The 24,778-nt window shown below is 41.7% G+C and overlaps 2 protein-coding genes across 3 annotated transcripts in view; one reads left to right on the top strand and one right to left on the bottom strand.

Annotated features, from left to right (window-relative positions):
* The window catches only part of LOC124856956 (nuclear factor 7, ovary-like), a 605,901-nt gene that overhangs the window by 204,145 nt on the left and 376,978 nt on the right, over positions 1-24,778 (top strand). The gene's annotated exons all lie outside the window — the stretch shown is intronic.
* Positions 400-22,899, bottom strand: asip1 (agouti signaling protein 1). 2 transcript variants are annotated; one of them, XM_047347977.1, is made up of 4 exons: positions 22,553-22,899; positions 1,890-2,061; positions 1,645-1,700; positions 400-958 (listed from the first exon to the last, which is right to left on the bottom strand). In XM_047347977.1, exons 2-4 carry the CDS (start codon positions 2,053-2,055, stop codon positions 797-799), a joined length of 384 nt encoding a protein of 127 aa, XP_047203933.1. In that variant the 5' UTR covers positions 2,056-2,061; positions 22,553-22,899; the 3' UTR covers positions 400-796. The 2 variants fall into 2 exon arrangements, with proteins under 2 accessions (XP_047203933.1, XP_047203935.1); XM_047347979.1 differs by having other exon boundaries at positions 1,651-1,700.

Here is a 24,778-nt window from a genome sequence, read left to right as displayed (position 1 = left end):
AAAAAGCTGAATCTGACTGCACTGTTCAATGGTTACGATTAATTGGAATGTATGAACCTGACTGTTGTGAAGAACCTTGAGACGACATGTGTTGTGAATTGGCGCTATATAAATAAAACTGAATTGAATTGAATTGAAAATATACATGTTTTCACTATTAAATAATTTCAGTGGCAAACTAGGATCTGCACATCATCCATAACAGAGAAAGTGTTGAAACCCAGAGACCTGTGGATCAGCTAGTGAATGTGAGCCAATCCCTTTCAAAGAACAGACATTAAGGAGCCTGTGCCTGTGTTTCACCTCGGTCCTCAGTGTTTCCTCGCTGCCAACTAGCAAATTATGCCAAACTGTTTCAGAAAAGGGGATTTAAGAAAGAAGGAAGTACAGACAACAGAATTAATTGGCCACAAAGGCTTTTTATTTTTGCACGTGTCATAATATTATTACCCCTTGTAATTACGATATTATATGGAATGTTTAAACATAACATATAAAACTGCCTGATCATAATAATTTCATGTATGTGTGCTAGAAGCTCAGCGGAAAGAAACATCAAAACTTTAATTTGTAAGTTTCATAGCAGTGCTGAAAGCCTTACACTCTGTTAAGTTTTTGTACAGTTCACTTCGGTGCAGTCTTCTGTGATAAAGTGCTTTCATGCTGTGAGTTTTAGGCAAAGTTACAAATAAAGGTTGAGAAGTGAGTCACCTTTCACCACTCACTGCATGTGTTTTCCTCTCACTGGAAGCTGGACTGCAGTGATGTGGAGCTTTGCAGGCCCTCAGTTGCCCGTTTAGCAGCGGGGGTTCCCCATTCGGCAGAAACACACAGTTTTAAAGAGCCGACACTGGCAGAAAGCGCAGAAGTCGCAGCACACAATGCCTGGTGATTTACAGCTTCCCCAGAGGGGGATGCAGTTCGCAGGAGGAGGGGGACGTTTCCTCACAATTTTACTCTGAGAGAAAGAAGAGAGGAGGGAACAGTTATTAGAAAGATACCATTTAATTTAGACAAAATTGAAACTCATTCCATTTTAAGAGCAATTTACCAACAAGAGTGACACAAAGTACTTCACAGAAAATAAAAACTGATGGATAAACAGGAAAAATACTAGAATGGATCAAAGTGAGGAAAAAAAACAAGCAAACAAAAAGAAACTGATAATTGAAATCAGGAAACAAAGCAGTTTAGTTCAGTAAGAAAACACTGGAAATAATTATGTAAAACAATGTAAAAAAAATACAAAAGTTCTTAAAACCTTATATAACATAGGAACATACTGTACATACAAAATCAAAATACAGGTGATATCTAAAATAGTTAGAAATTACGATATAGCCACATAGACACTAGAATAATACTAGATAAAATCCTTCCCATAATTGTTAAACAGAAATAAAAAGACAAAAATCTGCAATTAGCTGCAGTTGTCCCAACAATAAAGGTATGCAGGAGCACAGTTCCTGTTAGCTGGTGTGAAATTAATATATTCTGGAATATTCAACAGAGGGCAGGATTATTAAAATATTTACAGCTGTGTTTGTAATCGCATCAGCAAAACATACATTATCCAAAATTTTAAATTGTAATATGAACTTCATTTTCTATTGTTGTTAATATTTAACAGCTGAGGATACTTACACCAACCTTTTTTTGCTTTTTTGCTTTTTCTTTCTTCTTTGCAGATTTCGTCAGCTCTGAAAGACAAAACAAGAAAGCTTAAATCTATCAGTGTTGGTTCATCACTGGTAATATTAATGGCACTGGCTTAATATTAAATAAACTTTAACAGAAAAGGTTAATATTACTCTAAAAGTCATTAATACTCACTTTAAGTGAAAGTCTGGATTTAAAATGAAGATGCAAACACGGGAGTTCATATTTACCCACAATAACAACAGGGGGCGGGTCTATCTGAAGGCTCTGAGACAAAGCATTGGAAGCAACAACCCTATTTGTAGACAGTCTGTCATCTGGAATCATGTGGGCTGAACCGGGGCAGTACTGTGTTACAGCGAGGACAAAGCAGCCCAGCATCAGGAGGGCATGCATCTTTCTCTGGAACAAAAGGAAGAGATGCCTGTCAACTATTCATCTGTCTCATGTAAAGTTGAAACAAACATAATTTCTGTTTGCTTAAAGCCAGAATAATGAGTGAGATTTTATTGTTTATTTTCTTTAGATTCAGACATTTTCATACTTTTTCTTTAGGTTTGGTAAAAGACTTGGGTCAGACATTTTAGGCTTCCTTCAAGAAGCTTCTCTCAAATGTTTGCTCAGACTTTGGCCCATTCCTCTTGGCTCGTGTAGAACTGGTGTAACTGGGTCAGATTTGTGGGTTGTCTTGCTGGCACACAAATTTTCACCCCTCCCACATGTTTTATCTGACTTGAGCATGGCTCACAATATGTGCTTTTAATCTATTCAACAATTTCAGATATATATATATATATATATATATATATATATATATATATATACCGCTACCTGCTCAACACAGTGAAAAAATTACCACACCGCTCACTCTGCCTCTCTGCTTCGGTCAGAGCACATGTGTAAACACTGATCCCTTTTTGACCTTTAATTTAGAACTACATAAATAAAGCTGTAGCTAAATGTAGTAAAATAGCTTTTCACGGCTGTAAATGTAGCACCACCTCTGCTCTCAGAGTAAAGTGAGCCAGACAAAGATGTTCAGGAATCTGAAAAAGGATGTATTGTGGGAGCTTTGGGTTTGAAAGGGGGCAGACCCCGGTGAAGACGCAGAACGTTTACAAGGAGAAGCCACAGTTGATGAAAAACAATGAGCACAGGGACATCTGGACTTCATTTCTTGGAGTTCTGCAGCCATGAACCCAACCACAGAATGTTGGAAAGTGGAAAAAAGACATCAACAAAAGCTTTCTGTAGTAAAGATGCAACATTATTTGTTAAGACAACAAATAATGAGATCCTTTAGATCTATTTTGGGTAACACACGTTTTACTGTTAGCACATACTTTGAATCTGCTTAAAACAAACATGCACAAGGGCTGAGAGGAAAACATGTCACTGATATCTTTTCTGCATTCACCAAACTCATCAGGCCAAAAAGACTCTTGTTCTTAAAGACGATCTATTGAGTTTAGTGTGAACGCCAGCGCATCTCCAGCTTTTCCTTCTCTTTTTGTGATTTTTTTTCTCATCTCATCTGAATTTCTACTGGCTTTTTAACTGTGTTCTCGCCTGGCCTGCAGTTTCACTTCCTGTATGTCCAACTCAGACCAACAGAGAAAAGGCAGAGCATTCGGTCAGCTCTAGCGTATCAACTGAATAGCTGTTGGCTAGGTATCCAGTCATCAACCATGTGGTTAAACAACCTGGCTGATTTCAGTCCAATCTGTCACTGTCTAAGACAAAACCTCTACATGACTTTTTATAACAGATTTACTTTCACAAGTGGAGCATTAGGGCTAGTGCTCTAATGCCAATGCTGATATTTATACAAAACAACTGGTTATTAGACTATTAGAAACTGCTTTGGGGTTATTTCAATTGCAGCGTACACAGAGAACTGAAAAGGAAAAAAAGAAGCAATTAAGAGAGATTTCAGGCAAAAAGGAAAAAGGGAGAGAAGGAGAGAAGAATAGAGGAGAGAAAGGATGGAGAGATTACAAGATACTGGAAGACTGCTTCTACACCTGCAGAAACATATTTAACAACAGCAATGTTACCGAAAACTGCACAGTACTAATGAATGCAAGATGTATTTGGTGGGAACTGAGGCTTAATAACATCTGTGTATCTGTTAACACCTGAATCCAAACACCTGTGGGTGTAAGTGTGGACACACTTGTGTATACAAGGTTTCTCCTTCTATGCAATAGCGAGTGTGAGGAGCCACAGACCTGCCTTCCTGGACCCCAAACAGACCCACACAGACATCAAAAGGCCCCCCAGAGCACAGGAACCTCAGGAGGACCATTGCCGGAACTACCGCAACCCCCCCAGAGAAGAGCAGAGGGGAGCCTCAACAGAACCACCCAGCAGCCACAGTGCAGAAGCCCCAGGGAGCTGCAGTGACGAGCCCAGAGGCCCCGTCGGCAGCTGTCTACGCTGGCCCCAGCAAGCAGCCACCGGGAGCCGGCACACACCAAAGCACCAAGCCCCGGATACCGAGAACCACCAATACACCAGCGGGCAGAGACACCAGCAACCGGACGGAAACATTAATCTAATATCCCTGACATTAGGTACTGACAGTCTTCCTAGCACCAACCTCTCAGCTACTCCAGATGAACTGGTTCCATTATAACTAGAGTCTTCACTCACTGCTGGATTCACTCGCTCCGCTAAAAACCCAGACTGTCTTCTTTGCCCATTTTGATACCAGGCTCTCATCTCATCTACATAAGCCAAAGGATGCCAACTGGAACACCTCTATAGGAAAGACGGACTCTGGTCACATTGTGGAATACCACAATCATCTGCTTCTTCACAAGGACAATTTCTCCTCTCCAAATCCCAATATTATGTAAAGTTATTCAGAGCTGGTGATGGAACACACTGGCTCTGTTCTCTCTGGTTACCACTTCCCTGTGCCCACCACACTCTTTCCCTCCACGCTTCTACTCTACTGACCAGTGCAACCTTGCAATGTAACTTTTCAGTGCTAAAATAGACCAGATCCACCAGCAACTAACCCCCCATAATACCATCAGTTCATCTCCCTTTGTGCTTCCAGTCCATCTCGTTTAATTTACTACTCTCCATCCTCTTTCAGTTTCTGATAGATCTCAGCTCATTCAGAAATCTAAATTATCAACCTGCCAATTCAACTCTCTTCTTGGCTCTCTGGTTAAAGCCTGTTTTCTCTCCCTGTTGCCTTAGATAACTCCCATCATCCACTTCTCCCTCGCCTATGATTGCGTTCCTTCCCAATTCAAATCTGTTGCAGTTAGTCCTATTCTCCTCAACTTCAGTAACATTTGTCCCATCTCAAACCTCCCCTTTTTCTCTAAGAATCAAGGAAAATACCTTTATGAACAGTTCCAGTCTGGCTTCTACCTTCACAGCCCTGAAAACAGCCTTAATCAAAATAACAAAAGACTTCCTGATGGCAGCAGGCTCCGGCCTCCTATACATCCTCAACCTCCTTCACCTGAGTGCAGCTTTTGAACCCTTTTCCTACCCAGCGCCACGTATTGGAATCTATTTGTTTCTCAGAAACTCCCCTAAACTCGTTCTCTTGATATCTATCTGGCAGCACTCAGTTCATCCAGTTGAAAACACTTACATTCAAGCCATCTCTTCTTTCTTCGGGTGTTTGCCAAGGTTCTGGTCTCGGCCCCATACTTTTTATCATCATCTCCTCCCCCTTGGACATATTTTTTGAAAGTTCAATATGCAGATGACACCCAGCTGTACCTCTTGTCCAAACCTACCTCCACCTTCCTACCTACCTCTCTCTCCGACTGGTTTCTGGAAATCAAATCCTGGTTTTCTTCTAACTTTCGCAAACTTAACAGTGATAAAACAGAGGTTCTTCTAATGGGCTCCAAATCCACCCTTACACAGGTCAACCGTCTCACCATCCCATCAAATTAAGACTCTAGGTGTCACCCTCCTTGGCACCCTGTTATCTAAATCCCACATCAGTAATGCCATCTGATCTGCCTATTTCACCGTGATTCACTCCCTTGTCACTTCCTATCTAGATTACTGCAGCTACCTTCTGTCTGGTCTTTCCCTCACATCTGTCAATGAACCACAACTGGTTCCGAACACGGCCGCCCGGATCATCATCGTCTTCCGATCACATCACTCCTGTTCCTTAGCAGCTACACTGGCTTCAGTATCACGTGTTCAAGGTCATCCACCACCTCACTCTCTCATATATCACTGATCTCCTTCACATTCACAGACCAAGCCGGACTTTCAGATCCTCATCATCCATCAGCCTCACTGTTCCTCCAGCTCACATCTCCACCATGGGCTTTCAGCCACCCCCTTACTTTGGATCTTCCACCGACTTGCTGGGCATGTTTAAATCCCGCCTCAAGACCCATTGTTTTAAACATTTGTGACAAATGTCTTGCCCCTGAGTTAGCTTTCATTGAAGTCTCTTATTTCTCCTATTTAATGTACATTATTAGTTTTTTTATTTTCTGACTCTTGGTTCTGTGATTTATGTCGCTGCTTTTGTGCGGTGACCGTGAGTGTCCTGAAAAGTGCCTGCAAATAAAATGTATTTTAGGAGATGACAAAGACTTGTTTGACCCGCAGTGTTGCTGGATTATTTTCAACACATGAACACATATGTTGTTTGTCAGTGGATGTTTCCATCCTACAGCTGTCAAGTTTTAAATTGCTCCGTATTTATTCCATCAATGTGTGAAACTGAAAATTATAATAAAATGATGTTAAATTGGAGGCTTGACAGGAAGAAAACCCAACAAAAACAAAGATTTCAGCTGACTAAGAGAAAAAAATATGTTTTCATCCTAAAACAACATTCTCCATATTGTTTGAATCACATGATCCTGCAGATCAACTGTTATTTTACAGTCCTGGAAACACAACAATAGACTCATTCATATTTATGCTCTTTAGCAAAGATTTGATCAACACGCAAATAATTACAAAAAGATTGAGAAAAACATGTGCTTTATATTTATATAGTTTTTTCTTTCTTAGTATGTTTGTCTAATTGAAAACCTTGTTTTAAATTACCAACACGTTGGTTTAAAATGTTAATTAATCAGTCAGTCAGTCATTTTCTACCACTTATTCCATAGTGGGTCACAGGGGAGCTGGTGCCTATCTCCAGCAGTCTATGGGCAAGAGGCAGGGTACACCCTGGACAGGTCGCCAGTCCATCACAGGGCAACACACAAACAACCAAGCACACTGATTCATACACTTCAGGGCAATTTAGAGTGATTAATTAACCTAACAGGCATGTCTTTGGACTGTGGGAGGAAGCCGGAGTACCCGGTGAGAACCCACGCATGCATGGGGAGAACATGCAAACTCCATGCAGAAAGACCCCAGGCCAGGAATCGAACCCAGGACCTTCTTGCTACAAGGCAACAGTGCTACCAACTGCGCCACCATGCAGCGTTAATTAATCAAAGTTGTTAAAATCATCTTTTTAACAACCTGAACCAACTTCAACCAACTTCTTTTAGAATATTAAAACACATTTTTTAAACTATGCATTGTTTTCTTTTGTTTGTTTTTACACAATTTACTGTAACAGATGAATAATGAAAAGAAACTCTTCTTGGAAAAATATTTTTGTTTCTACCCCTATTAGAACTGGACAGAAAGACAAATAACAAACATGCAGCCCTTCTCTCACCAACTCTCTAAGACTATTGTATTGTGTGAAATTAATTTTTTACTGCAGGTTGCAACTTTACTACTTGTGGGAAGATTCATCCAAGCTCCATGTTATTTGGTTCAGAGATGATTTTCAAATAAAATTTCATGATAATCACTAATCCGCCTCACTCACCCGTGTGGCGGAGCTTCAACTCCCACCTCCAGGAGAGCTTCAAACATGTTCCGGGGGAGGTGGGGGACATCAAGTCTGAGTGGGCCATCCATGTTCCACACCTCCATTGCTGAGGCAGCTAACCGGAGCTGTGGTCGGAAGGTTTTTGATGCCTGTCACGGCGGCAATCATCGAACCCGCTGGTGGACACCGGTGGTGAGGGATGCTGTCAGGCTGATGAAGGAGTCCTATCGGGACTTTTTGGCCTGTTGGACTCTGGAAGCAGCTGATGCTATCAGCTAATAAAGACTCTTTGGGTTCCTCATCCCAAATTTTTGGGTTTCATTACTTCCTGTCATACAAAATTTGATATCAGCATTTATGCTTCCTTGTTAGATTTCTTGGCTAAATTATCTACTCGTTGCTGGAATTTGCTACAGTGCTTTGCAAAAGTATTCATTCCCCTTCAATGTTATTCACAGTTCATCACATCACAACAAGGGTCCAAAACTCCAGTCCTCTGCCACCAATGTCCTTCAAACTTCAGATCGCTGGTCACACATAAATCTAATATATGTGTCTACAGCAAAAGGCCAACAAGTTGTTCTAGTTTTAGCTGGTTTATCACCCATCCAGTGAACAATCTATATCTATACCTATATGCTGTTACTTCAACCTCCTTGCCTGGTGATGGTGGTGAGAGGGCTCGGTGGCACCGATGCATGTCAGCTTCGCTTCGGTCAGTGTGCCCCAGGGCAGCTGTGGCTACGACGTAGCTCACCACTGTCGGTGTGAATGAATGCATGAATGAGAGGATGACTGATTGTAGTGTAAAGCGCTTTGGGGTCTCTGGGGACTTTGTAAAATGCTATACAAGTGCAAGCCATTTACCATTTGTTATCCAGGAGGTCAGGGGGCAATTTACTTCCATCACGTCACAGACCACTGCTCTGTAGTCCAACCGTAGGCACCAGCGCAATATAACACGCATCCACTGTACTGGAACCATGCCTGTTTAAGACTCCTGCTGAAAATCCACTGGAGGGACACAGCGAGTTGATCTGCACTGTTTGTGGATCTTCAGACTCACTCCATCCGGGCCTGCTGCCTTCCCTGTACATAGTCTCCTATAAGCTCTAATCTCGCCTCATCTATCGTAAAGGCAGTGGTAGTTGGCAGAGAGTGTTGTTGGAAATGTTTCTGTAACAGGAGGCAGGTTACCACCAGGAGACAGTGGAAGTGGGGAAGGAGCATCAGCTGCTGCTCTCCTTATGGGTGAGAGGGAGGGAATGGCAGTGGTTGTGGTACAGGGGTAGGATTTTGCACCGCTCCCTCCACCAAAGAACAGGTTGAAGTTGTTGCCTCATCTCCATCTACCACTGGAATATTCTTCTTTGAATAACCTGTGATGTTTCTCATTCACCTTCCACACCTCACTGATATTATTTTTGCTTCTTTTTGTAGTCTGCCTTTACCTGTTTCAGTCTCCTCTTTAGATCTTGCAGACCTCCCTGACCCTCTCCTTGTCACCATCCTTGAAAGTCAGCTTCTTCCAATTGAGAAACTGTTTAATTCTAACACAGGGTTTATTATTTGGGAAGCACTTTACCCTCTTCGCTTCACTGTATGCCTACAGAAATGTATTGTGTGAAAATGTCCTACCTCCTGTCTACATCCATGTTATCATCATGTGGCTCTAGTAAAGCAGTCCAGTCTGTACAATTCAAAACAGTCTCTGGGAACATCATTGGTACCAGAGGACCACTTCCTGACTGAACTGGTGGAGACAGGCAACTTTACCACACAAGGTTTGTACATGGACCTGAGAAGACAAGATTATTATCTGATCTGCCTAGAAGAAGAGAAGAGAAGAGACAATGACATTAAAAAGCTGTTCCTTGCAAAGCAAAGATGTCTGTGAATAAAGTAAAAAACACAGTAGGAAAATCACACAGCAGAATAATAAATATGTATAAATATTGCAAAGTTGTTGGTGGAAGGGAGTTCCTTGGGGTAAACTCTTGGTGGGTAACTCTGGAAAGAAACTGGTCTTTAACCTGCTGATTTTTGATTGGATGCACCTGAAGCGCCTCCTGGAGGGCAACAGGTCAAAACAGTCCAAGGCCAAGGTGTGAGTTGGCAGCAGAAGGTGGAGATGTTCATCAGGAAGGGGAGAGGGCAACTAACGATTCTCTGTGCCGTCTTGCCTTGCTTTGTCCGCCTCAGTGCAGCTGCCATGTCAGCAGGCTCTCATTGGACGAGAGGTAGAAGGTCAGCAGTCGACTGGAGTCAAGGTTGTCCTTTCTGGAGATCCTCAAGAAGTGTAGACCCTGCTGAGCCTTTCTGATGACCACCGTGATGTGGTCTGTCCATGAGAGATCAGAAGAAATAAGGACACCAAGAAACCTGAAGGTGTGGATCCTCTCCACGCACTCACTGTTGATGTAGAGGGGGGGCTGGGTCAGTTTTCCTCCTCCTGAAAGCTTTTTTCAAAATGTTCAAAGCCAGGTTGCTGTCTGAACACCAGGCTGTCAACTTCAGGACCTCCTCTCTGTAGGCGGCCTCATCTCCTTTTGAGATGAGTCCAACTGATCATCAGTGAATTGGACGTTGAAGTTGTTTCTGTCAGATTTTATTTAAAGATCATACTCAAAGTCCATGGCTAAACTCAACAGCCAATATCTCTCCTTGTTGTACTGTCTGCAGCTGTACAGGTCCTTCTCAAAATATTAGCATATTGTGATAAAGTTCATTATTTTCCATAATGTAATGATGAAAATTTAACATTCATATATTTTAGATTCATTGCACAATAACTGAAATATTTCAGGTCTTTTATTGTCTTAATACGGATGATTTTGGCATACAGCTCATGAAAACCCAAAATTCCTATCTCACAAAATTAGCATATCATTAAAAGGGTCTCTAAACGAGCTATGAACCTAATCATCTGAATCAACGAGTTAACTCTAAACACCTGCAAAATATTCCTGATGCCTTTAAAACTCCCAGCCTGGTTCATCACTCAAAACCCCAATCATGGGTAAGACTGCCGACCTGACTGCTGTCCAGAAGGCCACTATTGACACCCTCAAGCAAGAGGGTAAGACACAGAAAGAAATTTCTGAACAAATAGGCTGTTCCCAGAGTGCTGTATCAAGGCACCTCAGTGGGAAGTCTGTGGGAAGGAAAAAGTGTGGCAGAAAACGCAGGAAATGGGCTACAGGTGCCGCATTCCCCAGGTCAAGCCACTTTTGAAGCAGAAACAGCGGCAGAAGCGCCTGACCTGGGCTACAGAGAAGCAGCACTGGACTGTTGCTCAGTGGTCCAAAGTACTTTTTTCGGATGAAAGCAAATTCTGTATGTCATTCAGAAATCAAGGTGCCAGAGTCTGGAGGAAGACTGGGGAGAAGGAAATGCCAAAATGCCAGAAGTCCAGTGTCAAGTACCCACAGTCAGTGATGGTCTGGGGTGCCGTGTCAGCTGCTGGTGTTGGTCCACTGTGTTTTATCAAGGGCAGGGTCAATGCAGCTAGCTATCAGGAGATTTTGGAGCACTTCATGCTTCCATCTGCTGAAAAGCTTTATGGAGATGAAGATTTCATTTTTCAGCACGACCTGGCACCTGCTCACAGTGCCAAAACACTGGTAAATGGTTTACTGACCATGGTATCACTGTGCTCAATTGGCCTGCCAACTCTCCTGACCTGAACCCCATAGAGAATCTGTGGGATATTGTGAAGAGAACGTTGAGAGACTCAAGACCCAACACTCTGGATGAGCTAAAGGCCGCTATCGAAGCATCCTGGGCCTCCATAAGACCTCAGCAGTGCCACAGGCTGATTGCCTCCTTGCCACACCGCATTGAAGCAGTCATTTCTGCCAAAGGATTCCCAACCAAGTATTGAGTGCATAACTGTACATGATTATTTGAAGGTTGACGTTTTTTGTATTAAAAACACTTTTCTTTTATTGGTCGGATGAAATATGCTAATTTTGTGAGATAGGAATTTTGGGTTTTCATGAGCTGTATGCCAAAATCATCCGTATTAAGACAATAAAAGACCTGAAATATTTCAGTTAGTGTGCAATGAATCTAAAATATATGAATGTTAAATTTTCATCATGACATTATGGAAAATAATGAACTTTATCACAATATGCTAATATTTTGAGAAGGACCTGTATGTGTTGTGCCAGTGAGTCTTGTGGCTTCAGTTTGTGCAGTCTGTCGTTCAAAAATCCAAAAAGTTGCAAAACGGTTTTATAGATTATGATTTTTAGAGGAAGCCCAACATGTGCTTTCCCTAATAACCCAACGAGGATTCTCACTGCAGCAGCTGGAGCTTCAGGTCTGTCTCTGCTATGTGACTTGCTTTCTGCATTCTGATCAAATATACAGACAGCTTTACGGGAGAACTGTGCTGAAAGCAGCTGAAACAGCCTGCCCTTATCCTTGGCTGTAGCAGCGGCGTACCAGATGGTGATGGAGGTGGTGAGGATGGACTCAATGATGGCTGTGTAGAAGTGCACCATCATAGTCTTTGAACAGGTTGAATTTCTTCAGCTGCTGCAGGAAGAACATCCTCTGCTGGGCTTTCTTGATGAGGGAGCTGATGTTTGGCTCCCACTTGAGATCCTGGGAGATGATGGTTCCCAGGAAGCGGAAAGATTCCACAGTGTCAATTGTGGAGTCACAGAGGGTGATGGGGGCAGGTGGGGCTGGGTTCTGCCTGAAGTCCACAACCATCTCCACTGTCTTTAGAGCGTTGAGCTCAAGGTTGTTCTGGCTGCACCAGTCCAACAGATGGTCCACCTCCCATCTGTACGCGGACTCGTCACCATCAGAGATGAGTCCAATCAGGGTGGTGTCGTCCGCAAACTTCAGAAGCTTGACAGACTGGTGACTGGAGGTGCAGCTGTTGGTGTACAGGGAGAAGAGCAGAGGAGAGAGAACACAGCCTTGGGGGGAACCGGTGCTGATGGTCAGGGAGTCATAGACGTGCTTCCCTAGCCTCACGCGCTGCTTCCTGTCATACAAGAAGTCAGTGATCCACCTGCAGGTGGAGTCAGGCACACTCAGCTGGGCGAGCTTCTCCTGGAGCAGAGCTGGGACGATAGTGTTGAAGGCAGAGCTGAAATCCACAAACAGGATCCTGGCGTAGGTTCTTGTGGAGTCCAGGTGCCGGAGGATGAAGTGAAGGGCTAGGTTGACTGCATCGTCTACAGACCTGTTGGCTCTGTAGGCAAACTGCAGGGGGTCCAGGAGGGGGTCGGTGATGTCTTTTAGGTGTGAGAGCACAAGGCGCTCAAAGGACTTCATCACCACAGAGGTCAGGGCGACGGGTCTGAAGTCATTAAGCCCTGTGGTCCTTGGCTTCTTGGGAACAAGGATGATGGTGGAAGACTTGAAGCAGGCTGGCACATGACATGTCTCCAGTGAGGTGTTAAAAATGTCTGTGAAGACTGGAGACAGCTGATCAGCGCAGTGCTTCAGGCTGGCTGGTGAGACAGAATCCGGTCCAGCAGCTTTCCGGGGGTTCTGTCTCCTGAAGAGTTTGTTGACGTCCATCTCCTGGATGGAAAGAGCCGTCCTCGGCGTGGGTAGGGGGCTGGTGGGGGGGAACTTCAGGGTGGGGGTTGGAGGTATCAAGGCCCCTCTTGAGGTTGGAGAGATGGGGGTGGTGGATTGTGGCTGCAGGTGTTGGGGGGCGTCGTGGGGGATGGTTGCAGGACTGTCCCGTCCCTTTGTCTTTCAAAGCGGCAGTAGAACTCGTTCAGGTTGTTGGCGAGGCGTCGGTCGTTGATGGAGTGGGGGGCTTTCGGCTTGTAGTTGGTGATTTGCTTGAGCCCTTTCCAGACAGACGCAGAGTCGTTGGCTGAGAACTGGTTTTGGAGCTTCTCAGAGTACAGTCGTTTGGCCTCTTTCACTGCCTTGCCAAACTTGTACTTTGCCTCTCTGTATATGTCTTTGTCCCCACTCCTGAAGGCCTCTTCCTTATCCAGTCTTAACCTTCTGAGTTTAGCTGTGAACCAGGGTTTGTCTTTGTTGTAACTCACCCTGGTGCATGATGGTACACAGGTGTCCTCACAGAAGCTGATGTAGGAAGTCACAGCCTCTGTGTACTCGTCCAGACTGTTGGTAGTAGTCCTGAACACATCCCAGTCTGTACAGCCTAAACACGCCTGGAGATTCTCCACAGCCTCACGGCTCCACTTCCTTGTCGTCCTCACAACAGGTTTGCAGAGCTTTAGTTTCTGCCTGTAAGCAGGAATCAGGTGGGCCATGATGTGGTCGGATTGGCCCAGTGCAGCACGTGGGACGGCGTGATAAGCGTCTCTGATGGTGGTGTAACAGTGATCCAGAATGTTGTCCTCTCTGGCCGAACATTTTATAAACTGTCTATATTTGGGGAGTTCGTGGGTCAGATTACCTTTGTTAAAGTCGCAAACGACGATAACTAAGGAGTCCGGGTTGGTCCGCTCCACACTCAGTATCTGGTCGGCGAGCATGCGCTGTGCGACCTGCACGTTAGCTTGTGGCGGGATGTAAACACCGACCAGGATGAACGAAGCGAACTCACGGGGGGAATAGAAAGGCTTACAGTTTATGATGAAGGCTTCCAGGTCTGGAGAACAGTGCTGCTGAATCACTGTCACGTCGTTGCACCAACCACTGTTGAGGTAGAAACAGATTCCTCCACCTTTCGCTTTGCCAGAGAGTTCCGTGTCTCTGTCCGCTCTGTAGAGCTGGAATCCTGCCAGCTGCAGCGCAGAGTCCGGTATTAATCCACACAGCCACGCCTCCGTGAAGCACAAAACTGCCGATGAATAAAAGTCCCTGTTTTTCCCCAACAGCAGTTGTAGTTCCTCAATTTTGTTGGGAAGTGAGCGCACGTTAGAGAGAAATATTCCAGGTAATGGTGTTTGTAGTCCACGCTGGCAAAGACGTACCAGCACCCCAGCCCGTTTCCCTCTCTTCCGGCGTTTCACTGCGTGATCAAAGGTGAGCGCACCTTTAACCAGAATGTCCAAAAATTCCAGAACAGTAGGCAGAAAAGTGGGAAATAACTCCTCTGGTGTAGTAGCCCTGATGTTCATGAGTTCTTCTCTGGTGAGAGAGCTCCGGGTACCATCACAGAAGACCGTTTTAAAGCAAAAAACAAAACAAAACAATGCGCACCAACACGCCGAGGCGACCATCTGCGGCGCCATCTTGATCAAAGTGGGTAGTTACATTTTACAATGAAATTATGTGAAAGACATAACTACTTGGAAGGATTACAGTTAAACAAAAACCTTTGCAGATTTGGTGGAGCTTTATGATGCACTTCATATAACATCTGAGGTGCTTTCTTCAGTTCAGCTTACATTTACCATGACTGTTTTAATGGTAGAACGTGAAAGCAGCACATGCAAATAGCAGAATTAAGTTGACAAATCAAACATTAACAGATAGATCTCAGGGTTTGGTCTGTAAATTATTTGTTCTTTTATACTTTAGAGGAAAACGGCTGTTTTTCGGAGAGAATTTGTGGCTGAGATAAGATCCATTCAGCAGAATATCTGAGGGTTGTCTTTTCAGTCAACATCCCAACATTTTCTTTTCAAGCATGAAGCTCACTGTGTTTAAGAAGAGGCCAGCGGTGATAGTGACCATGTAAAACCTTGGTTTTTAAAAGGTTAACCAGATCAGATCGCACCAGTCCTGTTCTTTTATCACATGAGATACTTCTGACAACGAGAGACAACTGAAGAACAGTCTGAAAAGATGAGTCCTTGTTAGAAATAGCATAAAAATATGAAGTGCATCTTTGAATTGGTTTAATTATGATGTTTTGGTGCTGAATGGAGAGCTCCTATAAAGTATTTTCTTATTAGATGGAACTTTTGATAGTTTAAAATCTGTTTGGTTTAGATTTCTGATTCATTTATCTATACTTCCACCAGAGCTGGGACCAAGCGACTATGTTGCAAGTCTCAAGTCCCCACACCTCTGACTTCCACTGCATCCATTATTTATCTGAGTGAAATGTCTCACTGACAACTCAACAAGCAGCAGGAACAGTCTTTACACTGGCTGGCTGAGGGTTTTCTCTCTCTTAATGAAAACAGGCTTAAACTTCCCAAAGTAACCCGCTCTGACAGTTCTGGTGTTCTCCAGGAAACATGGGTTTTTTCCTAGATCTGTCCTGACTCTGTGTGAGAACAGAGTCCTCAGCTGTTTCTACATTATATTTTACATAATTTAAATCCAACCTCCTTTATTTTCATTCTTCGACATAAAAATATATTTTTCTTCAGAAGTTTGATGATATGTTCGGGAAAAAACAGGAGGGGGGATTAACGCTGTGGCTGATTTTGCCCTAAACATTTTGGGTTTTGTGATCAGAGCAGAACAAAAACAAGCTGCATGCCTTTTACAAAGCCATAAAAACATCTGTTTGAGGACAAATCACTTGAGGATTTCACTGAAACATGAAAGAGGCAAAGAGGAAACACTTTTTAATGCCTCCGTACAGAGTTATCCAGAACCCTCATGACTGCGCGAGTATTACTCAACATCTCCTTGTTCTGTCTTTTGACCTTGCTGTTTAGTCACATACTGAGTGGATCATGTCATTTATGACTCCACTATAAAGATCTGAGCCCCACAGGGTTTCAACACTGACAGGGAGCACATGTTCCTGCAAACAGATCAGGGTGACGCGCTCTATAGCACTGATACGTTTTGAAGTAAAATGATTTAAGAAACACCAGAAAACTCAGAGGAATAGATAAAAAACAACAAAAGTATGTGCAAATGTGCAGGCAGTTGCTCAGAAAAGAACAAGGCTGTGAGAAGAGAGGTTTGTGTGGAATTCCTTCTACTAGAATCATTTAGATTATCCATCGTCATTTCTCAGTTAAAGTTCAGATAGAGGAAAATGAAGCATATTCATGTGTAAGAAATGCTAATCCAGGAAAAGAAACCCATTAGAAGCTGCAAATTACTTAAAACTGGAGCAGAGGTTCAGCTTTTAGCAGGACAATTGTTAAAATTAAAGCATATTTATGTGTTAGAATGGCCTAGTCAAAGTCAGAATATGTGACATAACTTGGAGTCATGGACGAGAATCATCCAAATAATAAAAATAAATGCATGCCACGGATTTCTGTTGGTAGAAAATATGAAAATCATGAATGAGTCTCTGACCTCTTGACAATGCGGGGCTACTTTGTCTTATTTAATCAAATAAAATCCCATAAAGTACACAGAACAGGACAGAATGTCCCTGGGAATGATTTAAACTGAGAGAAATCAGTAAACTAACTCCCAGCGAGTAGAAACAGCATAAACTGACACCACTGAATGAAGGAGAACATGAAGCCTTCAATAAAATAATGACAGTTTTAACTGAACCTGATAGAAACACGTTGAGCAAGATGAAATCAGTCAACAAAACAAAACTGTAAAATAACAAGCCAGATTCCTGGGATCAGACTGGATTTAAACATGTAGTTTTCTACCAACCAAGACGACATCTTAAAGTAAATGCTTTAGTTTAGTCAGGAACATCTTCTTTCACAACCTTGTGGACCAGCATTAAAACATTAAAGCCTGTACAACATGAGTGTAGTAGAAAACAAACACATTTTTCCCATCAGCTTCTCATTCTGCCTCTTTCACTAGCCATCTTTATTTATATTGCTGCTGAAAATGTCTGGTTTCCCAGCAGGTCCCCGCGGGACGGAGCTGAACCATAGAAGCTGTTCAGTTACATCTAATAGTTATCAGGCTGCAGTTTCACACAGTTATTCTCATTCAACTCATTCAGTTCAGATTCTTCGGCTCAGAAACACATCTAATAAACTGTTGAAGGGAAACAAACATCAGAGCAGGTCAGCAGCCATCTTTTCATTTTCAAATCTTTTTCCTGCATTTTCCATCGTGAAAGCTGGGAATAAATGCTAAATGTTCTGTAACAGAGGCTCCTGACCTCACTGTCTTTTAATTAAAAAACTCACTGACAGTGACAATATACCAGTATGTTTGTTTCCAACAAAAGCTCAAAAAGTTGTTTTTAAATTGTATTAATCTAATATAATTTTAAAAACTATGGTTTTTGTTTTGTTTTGTTTTTATTACGTCTCATAAACAATTGTTAGTACAAAAGAAGGGTTTAATTTATTCTGGTGTTGGTGTTCATTTTTTATTTTTAACTCGATCTTGATCTAACTTTAAAAGGAAAATATATTATTATGACAAACCTTCACATGGTTATTTCTAATAGTATAAAGTTCTTCTAGGTCAGCTGACCTTTCGCTCTTGTCAGTAGGTCCTAAACTCAGGAAAGATCTGCTGCTGTACATAAGCCAGACATCCTCCCTGGCCCCATCTTTTCTCTCAGGCTTTTAATACTTAGTGGGATGTTGATTTTTTGTTGGTTTTATGTCCACGCTTTTCTTGGTTCTCTGGTTTCTGGCTGTTATCTGTACAGCACTTTGGCCTCTGCTTTCGCAAATATATGAGCGATGTATAAAAATAGTCTGGGTCTTATAGCAGCAACGTGAATTTTTTTAAGGTAATAATTCTCACTCTCATGTAGAATAGAAAACAATAAATAAGACAGCAAGCAGGGAGTTATATTTCCCTGATTTAGTTACATTTGGCCCAAAGGTGCTGCTTCTAAATGAGTGAGACATTTCACATGTTCAGCACCATTTTCAGATAAATGAAAACATGTACGATTGGTCCCTTCTAGTTGGACCTTTTGTTCGTTCCATAGGTTTTCAGTAGGATTCATCTCAGATGATGGGGCTTTATTTTCTTTCTCCAAAACCAATTGAGGGTTTCTTTGGGGGTGTGTTTTTGGGATCAACCTTGTTTCATCGTCATCATCCTGGTAGTAGACTTCTTATCAAGAAAGCCTTTGTCCATATTTCATTTATTCATTCCATTATATAAAGTCTCCCAGAGGCATATACTGGAAAACACCATGATGTTCCCACCTCCAACCTTTGCTGTTGGCATGTTGTGTGTTCTGGTATCCAATGAGTTCAGTTTTGGTCTCATCTGACCAGATTATCTCCCCTCTGTATTTTAAAGACCTTGCAAATGTTGTTCAGGATAGTTTAAACAAGCTCCAACATGTTTTTCCTTCAGTGGTGGAGTCTTGCGAGGTGAGTGCAAACATTCAGGCCATGGCAGATGAATGCATTACTTACTGTTTTCTTTGAAACCTCTGAACCTGTTCCAGGTCTCTACAAGCAGCCCTTGGCTCTTGGACAACTCTTCTCATAATTATTTTCTCTCCTGGGTCTGAAATTATGCGGGGCCACCTGGTCATGACCATTTTAGGGTGGAATGATGTTATTTCCACTTCTGGGTCATGGCCCTAACAGTGCTCACTGGACCCTTCAGTAGATTAGAAACTTTCTGCAACCAAAGCCATAAGGCTGGGAAGATATTAAGATCTCTTTGAATGTGCCCACCATTTATAAACCATCAGTTGGGACATAACCAGACTCGACAAATGACTTAGGGCTTGACTTGGACTTCCACACCTATGACTCGTGACTTCACTTTGACTTGAATCCTTTGACTTGAAAACACTTCATATTTTACACCGAGCAGAAAGTAACAATGATAAGCTGCAATGATGCCAGGAGCACGACCAAGACTGCTGCGCACTCTGCCATTTTATCCTCCTGCGTCCTGCATCTACTGTGCTGTTTACCTGCTTTTCTTTTGCATCCTATGATGACAGCAAAGACTCTGATAGCGGTGGGGAGATCCTGCCATGCAGCAGGAAGTTGGAAAAAGAAAGGGAAAAGCTGCCTGTGGATCACCCAAGCAATGGACAGGCTACTAGCAGCATTACTCTGCACCATAATATTCAGGCACTTTCAGAAACTCCTAATATCCAGACAGAAGCAAATTTCTGAGACCAAGTCTCACTTGAAAGCTTGGAGACGGTGACGGCAACGCTGCCAGAGCTGCCATGGCGGAGGATGGACCCAGCACAAAAAGCTCTAAAAAAGAAGGGATCCTGTAATGAGATTCCTGAAGTCATAATGGAAATTTTTCATCTTAGAACAAAATAAATAAATAAAACAAATGAAGCAAAAAGTATAAGTTTTAAGATCTTCACCTCTTCTTCATGTCGAGCAGGTCACACACAGAAAATTTCAAAATTTCATTAATATGTGACAAATGCAATGATAGCAATGCTGCATTGTTAAGTTTAGTTTAAAGACAATATAATGCAAAAACTGTATTTTTTTGTTCATTAACATGCAAATTGGCTGTTGAAATGAAAAAAAAATATTAAGATGATTCGCTGTATTTTACTAAGTGTCCTTTATTATATTTCTTGAATTAAGTCATCGTTAGATTTATTAATTTTTCTGCCGGATTTTGGTCAATTCTCAGAATCAAACACAACAGAGAAAATATATATATATATAATTTAATTTGCTTGCAGAGACTACAAGGTGATCAAAGAGAAATAGGTTTAAATTAGTAAAACATGTAGGCAGGAAACTCAAGTAGAGGCAACAACATTTAATTTCCTTTCAGTATTTAAACTTACACAAAGACTTCTGAATCAAAGCTAATAAATAAAACTAATATAATTTAATCATAGAGCCTGGAAAGCCACAATTTCCAACTGCAATGTTAACCAAAAAAAGATTAAACCCAAGTTTCCAGACCTACTTTTAATTCAGATTGTTGAAAGATAACATCACCAGTATGTCTCTCATTCAAATGAAATGATTTCCTCTGAATATTATGTGTTAGCAAGTCTCTGAACCACATCTGATGTTACTCATATCATTTTATAAAAGCTAGTTTTTACTACTGTTGCAGTTGGTTAACATGGATATAATTTTTATTTTGTGTAAAAAATCGACTCCAGCACTGATTTACTGAAGATTTTGACGTTCATTCCTCCACCTGGTTGGTTGATTTTTTTAAATAGTTTAAGAAATCTTATTGTTTACATATATTATTACTCTGATTTAATTATATATATGGCCGAATGACTTGTTTAAGACTTGAAATTAAACGTTTAGGTCTTGGACTCGACTTGACACGGGACTTACCTGGAAAAACTTCAGACTTACAAAACAATGACTTGGTCCTACCTCTGCTACTTAGTGACAGAACAGATAAATTTACATTAGGGGTCTTTCTGACTCATGGAAATCAGTCTTAATGCCTTCAGTTTCAGGGCATGAAGTTTACATGACAGGGAATAAAAATAGAAAACTACATTACATTACATTTCTCATAAGAAGTTTTTGTGAAATTCTCCCTGTATTTGTGTTATATCTGCTGTTAACCGCAGCCACATCAGCAAGTGAGAAGAAAAATATTAAAGCTTCACATTGGTGCTTTTCCAGGTTCTCCAACAGTGATACCAACAGCAGAGAGGACCAAACTGGGACCTTGAACTTCGCATAAGGTTGGAAGTTTGAGGAAAAACATAAATAGCTTCATGAAGCTGTAAATTCTCACCCTCCAATAATCCCAAACACTAACAGAAATTAGCCAAATTTTTAAATAAATAAAGCAACAAAGACTTGTAACACACATATTTGCACCTATAAAATAACTCAATATTTCAATTTCAAATAAGTTCTGATCCAGTGATGAGCATAAAGATTTCAGATTTTTAGATATTTCTGTAAATGCACGTTTTTATTATTATTATGATTATTACCAGCCCCCCGCCCCCGTGACCCTGCAAGGACAAGCGGGTTTAGACAATGGATGGATTAATATTTTTATTATGATTATTAAGAAAACTGCGACTAAGTAAGCAACCGTCCGACGAGTGAAGAGCTGCTGAAATAAAGCAGACTGCAGTGCTTAAAGAAATTACTCTGCTTTCGTATTTTTCATAAAGCCTGAATTTATTTTATGATTGGGTTTCTGACTAAAATAAAGTTTTTCCTGACCTCATACACATCATAGCTACAGATGATTCAATTACCTTAAATATGAATAAAGCTAAATAATAAATAAAATATGATGCTTTTAGGATAGAGCTTTGCTTGATTTTTTATTTTACGGTTTATAGTTCAGATGTTCTGCAGCCTGGTGCTAATTAAATTCACTAGTGGGCTTTCTCTGAAATAAAAAGTTGGAATATATTTCACCCGAAAAACTGAAAAGGATCTAACAAAAGTTTGCCATTTTTAATGTGAAAATCCAAAGCTGACAGATTCTTTACAGAGCTGGACTAATTTACTTTGACTGAACACTTTTCTGCACCACAGACTGCAGTGATGAGGCTGAATTTAATTTAATTTCTGTCTTTTTCTAAAATGTACAGGATTTATATAACACAAAAAGATCTGAAATTGTTTTACTTTTGATTAAACTAGAGATACTGCTCCACATATGTTTAGGGATTTAATCTTCATCCTATTATTTAGGGAAGAAAAAACATTTGGGGTTTTTCATGTCTGGTCACAGTTGTGACCCTAGAATAAAAACCTCATTATGATGTTTTTCTGTGAAACTCTTTCTCGTGACAGACCACGACGGTGCAGTCAATAGATGGAACCCAGACTATAAAAACTACTTTAGCAGCTTTTATCTTAATTGTTTTACGTGAACGTGTGAATTTAATGCAACGACTTGTGTGGACAGCTGTGCTGCCTTTTGACACAAACCACTTCAACTCGATCGATCCTGTTCCTGCTTTTTACGAACGTTTGTTCCTAAAACGCTTCAAGGCACATAGTGAAATTAAACACCAAACTGCATTATTGCCCATCACTGAGTCAGGTTTGGATTCGTAATTTGAAATTGCTCCTCTGATGATAAAGTAGCTGTTGTGCTCTAAAGGCCACGGCTAAAAATTCATCCCGAAGGAAAAGTTTTAAAACGTTCAATCCAGCCTATGAAGGACAAGTTCAGGGTGTTTGTGCATTTTAGGAAAACGTCTCGCCCACACATGTTGGAGTTGTTTCAGTTTGGGAGTATCTGATCTGTGGCGTCTAACCCTAACCCTTTCTTTTGCTCAAACATCCTCCTGGAACAGTTTCAGGACAGAAAGACAGTCTGGATTGCCCTTACCTGTGGATCCAGTGCCAGCTGTCTGACGGTACGTCGCGCTCTTAGTCTTTTGCTTTCAATCGTCTCTTGAAAGTGTCGCTCTCCGCTCTTCGTTCCTCCTTATTCCTTTCTTCCTAAAAGTCCTTTTTTCTAAATTTACAACTCTGCTTTGTGTCTTCTCTCCTGTTTTCTCCACAGTTCAGCCCTGATTTGGCCTTTTTTCCCTTCTTGCTGTTTCAGGTCCTCTGCGGCTGATTCTCCTTCCGTCAAAGTATTTTCCTTCTACAGATCTTTTTATTCTCACTCCTTTCTTTCCTCCTTTATCTCCAGCTTAAAACGGAGTACCTTACCCTGTTTTGAGCTTTTGATGATGAAGACATACTGGGAGGTTTGAACTGGAGGCGGGACCAGCACTGCAGAGGTTTAGGGACTGGGAAAGGTCAAATTATGCTGTGGATGGACACATAAATGTGAACCAGACCCTTCAGTGAAGTTACTAGTTACCATAATGACCATACGCTACTGTATATAAGAGGCCAGCATCGGCTTTGCCTTAAAATTATCCTCAGATTGTTTTCATCTGTAGAATCAGTCACTTTGCAACTTAAAACAGACATTTTGGTACAGCACCTCTCTAGAGTAATGACCACTTAAAAACTTTTACACACATGTTCACAGACGATACACGGCTCGTTTGGCAACGTGGGGATTAAAGTCCATCCCAAAGACAACAACAATCCGGCTGCCAGACATCTGCGGTGCCCCACTGAGCAACAGCCATATAAATGGTAAAGAGATGATAAACTGGTCATTTTAAAGCTTTTACACACTTTCTTAAAGTTTATCCCAGTTTATTTATGTCTCACGTCCCACCTTGAATGTACAACAGACTACACACCTATTCACAGCGGTACGGTTTTCCAAAGATGTGACACAATTCAGAGCAAGAGATAGATGATACACTTAAATGAAGGGAAATGTCCCACCACAGCATTTCTGTCAGGCTGCAGTTTGGACTTTGACTAGGCCATTGCAGCACCTTGATTCTTTTCTATTTCCAACCATTTTGTTGCAGATTTGGGCTTTTGAGTGACTTTGCAACAAGAAGGTCCCAGGTTCAGATCACTGCCTGGAAACTTTCTGCATAGAGTTGTTCTCCCTGTTCATGTCCGGGTTCTCTCCAGGTACTCCAACAGTCCAAAAACATGACTCTCTCTAAATTGTCCTTAGGTATGAATATGTATGCACATAGGGGAGTAATGAAATTGCAATATTAAAGCATCACGGTATTTCCCATTGAGGTGACTGCTAGAGATGCTCGAGTTGGGGTCAGCAAGGCCTCTCCTGATGAAGATGTAGTGGAAGATGCCCCTAACTACTCTTCATCCATTTGTTTGGCAGCATTTAGAGTTTCAGGTAGAAACAATGAATGGGGACAGAGTGACAGAAAAGACAGAAATGTAAGCATGGCACAGAAATATTAGCACACACTGCAGCTCACACAAGCACAATGCAAAGACTTCAGAACCTTCAGAATCACCACAGCATCATGCTTGAATCTCGTTAACTCGTGTAGCTTGTGGGTTTTATGTATCGTTGCACCCCCTAGTGTGCATAGTTGTTTTTTATCTGTGTTGTCCTGTCAGCTGACTTATCCAGGTGTTACCCTGGATGGATGGTTATGGATATATCTAAAATCTTCACTTTTATCTCAGACATCTGAGTTATCTGACCCGCAACCGAAAGAAAGTCCTCACATAACTTTACAGGAAACAGACACTTTGTTGGCTTTAACTGCATCTGCAGGTCAGTCTGAATGATTAAACGTCTGAATGTCAAAGTATAAATCAAAGATCATAAAGCCATTAAACCTTTGAGTAAAAGTGGCCAAACAAGGAACAGAGATCAATGCCAGGTTGAGGATTTAAAAGCTATGTGGTTCTTTTGCTATCGTTGAACTTTACAAGGATGAACTTCACCTGCAAACATGCACACCTGTACCAGAACTCTGAGCACATTGTGGAGGCAGAAAATTGGTCCCAGATGTGGCTGAGAGATGAGCTGAGGTCAGAACCTATAAAACCACCACCCAAAGATTTCATTTCATTACATGCCTGGCAAATAAACATAAACCAAGCAAGTGATGGACATTCCAGTCAGAAATGTTGGGCTATGTTTTGCTTAACATAGAGAAGCAAAACTCAGTTATACAGCTGCGTAAATTGCAGAAGTACATCTGTCATTTAG

The sequence above is a fragment of the Girardinichthys multiradiatus genome, chromosome 20, assembly GCF_021462225.1.
Source record: "Girardinichthys multiradiatus isolate DD_20200921_A chromosome 20, DD_fGirMul_XY1, whole genome shotgun sequence".
Classification (NCBI taxonomy): Eukaryota; Metazoa; Chordata; class Actinopteri; order Cyprinodontiformes; family Goodeidae; genus Girardinichthys; species Girardinichthys multiradiatus.
Note: the sequence above shows the minus strand (reverse complement) of the source record. Positions and strands in the feature narration are given on the sequence as shown.

What these genes read in the sequence shown, in the direction of transcription:
- asip1 (XM_047347977.1), bottom strand. Translation starts at nt 2,055, where the DNA reads ATGCATGCCCTCCTGATGCTGGGCTGCTTTGTCCTCGCTGTAACACAG. An exon ending in GCCCCCTGTTGTTATTGTGG is followed by an intron (nt 1,701 to 1,889) that starts GTAAATATGAAC and finishes TTTGTCTTTCAG; the next exon opens with AGCTGACGAAATCTGCAAAG. An exon ending in AAAAGCAAAAAAAGGTTGGT is followed by an intron (nt 959 to 1,644) that starts GTAAGTATCCTC and finishes TCTTTCTCTCAG; the next exon opens with AGTAAAATTGTGAGGAAACG.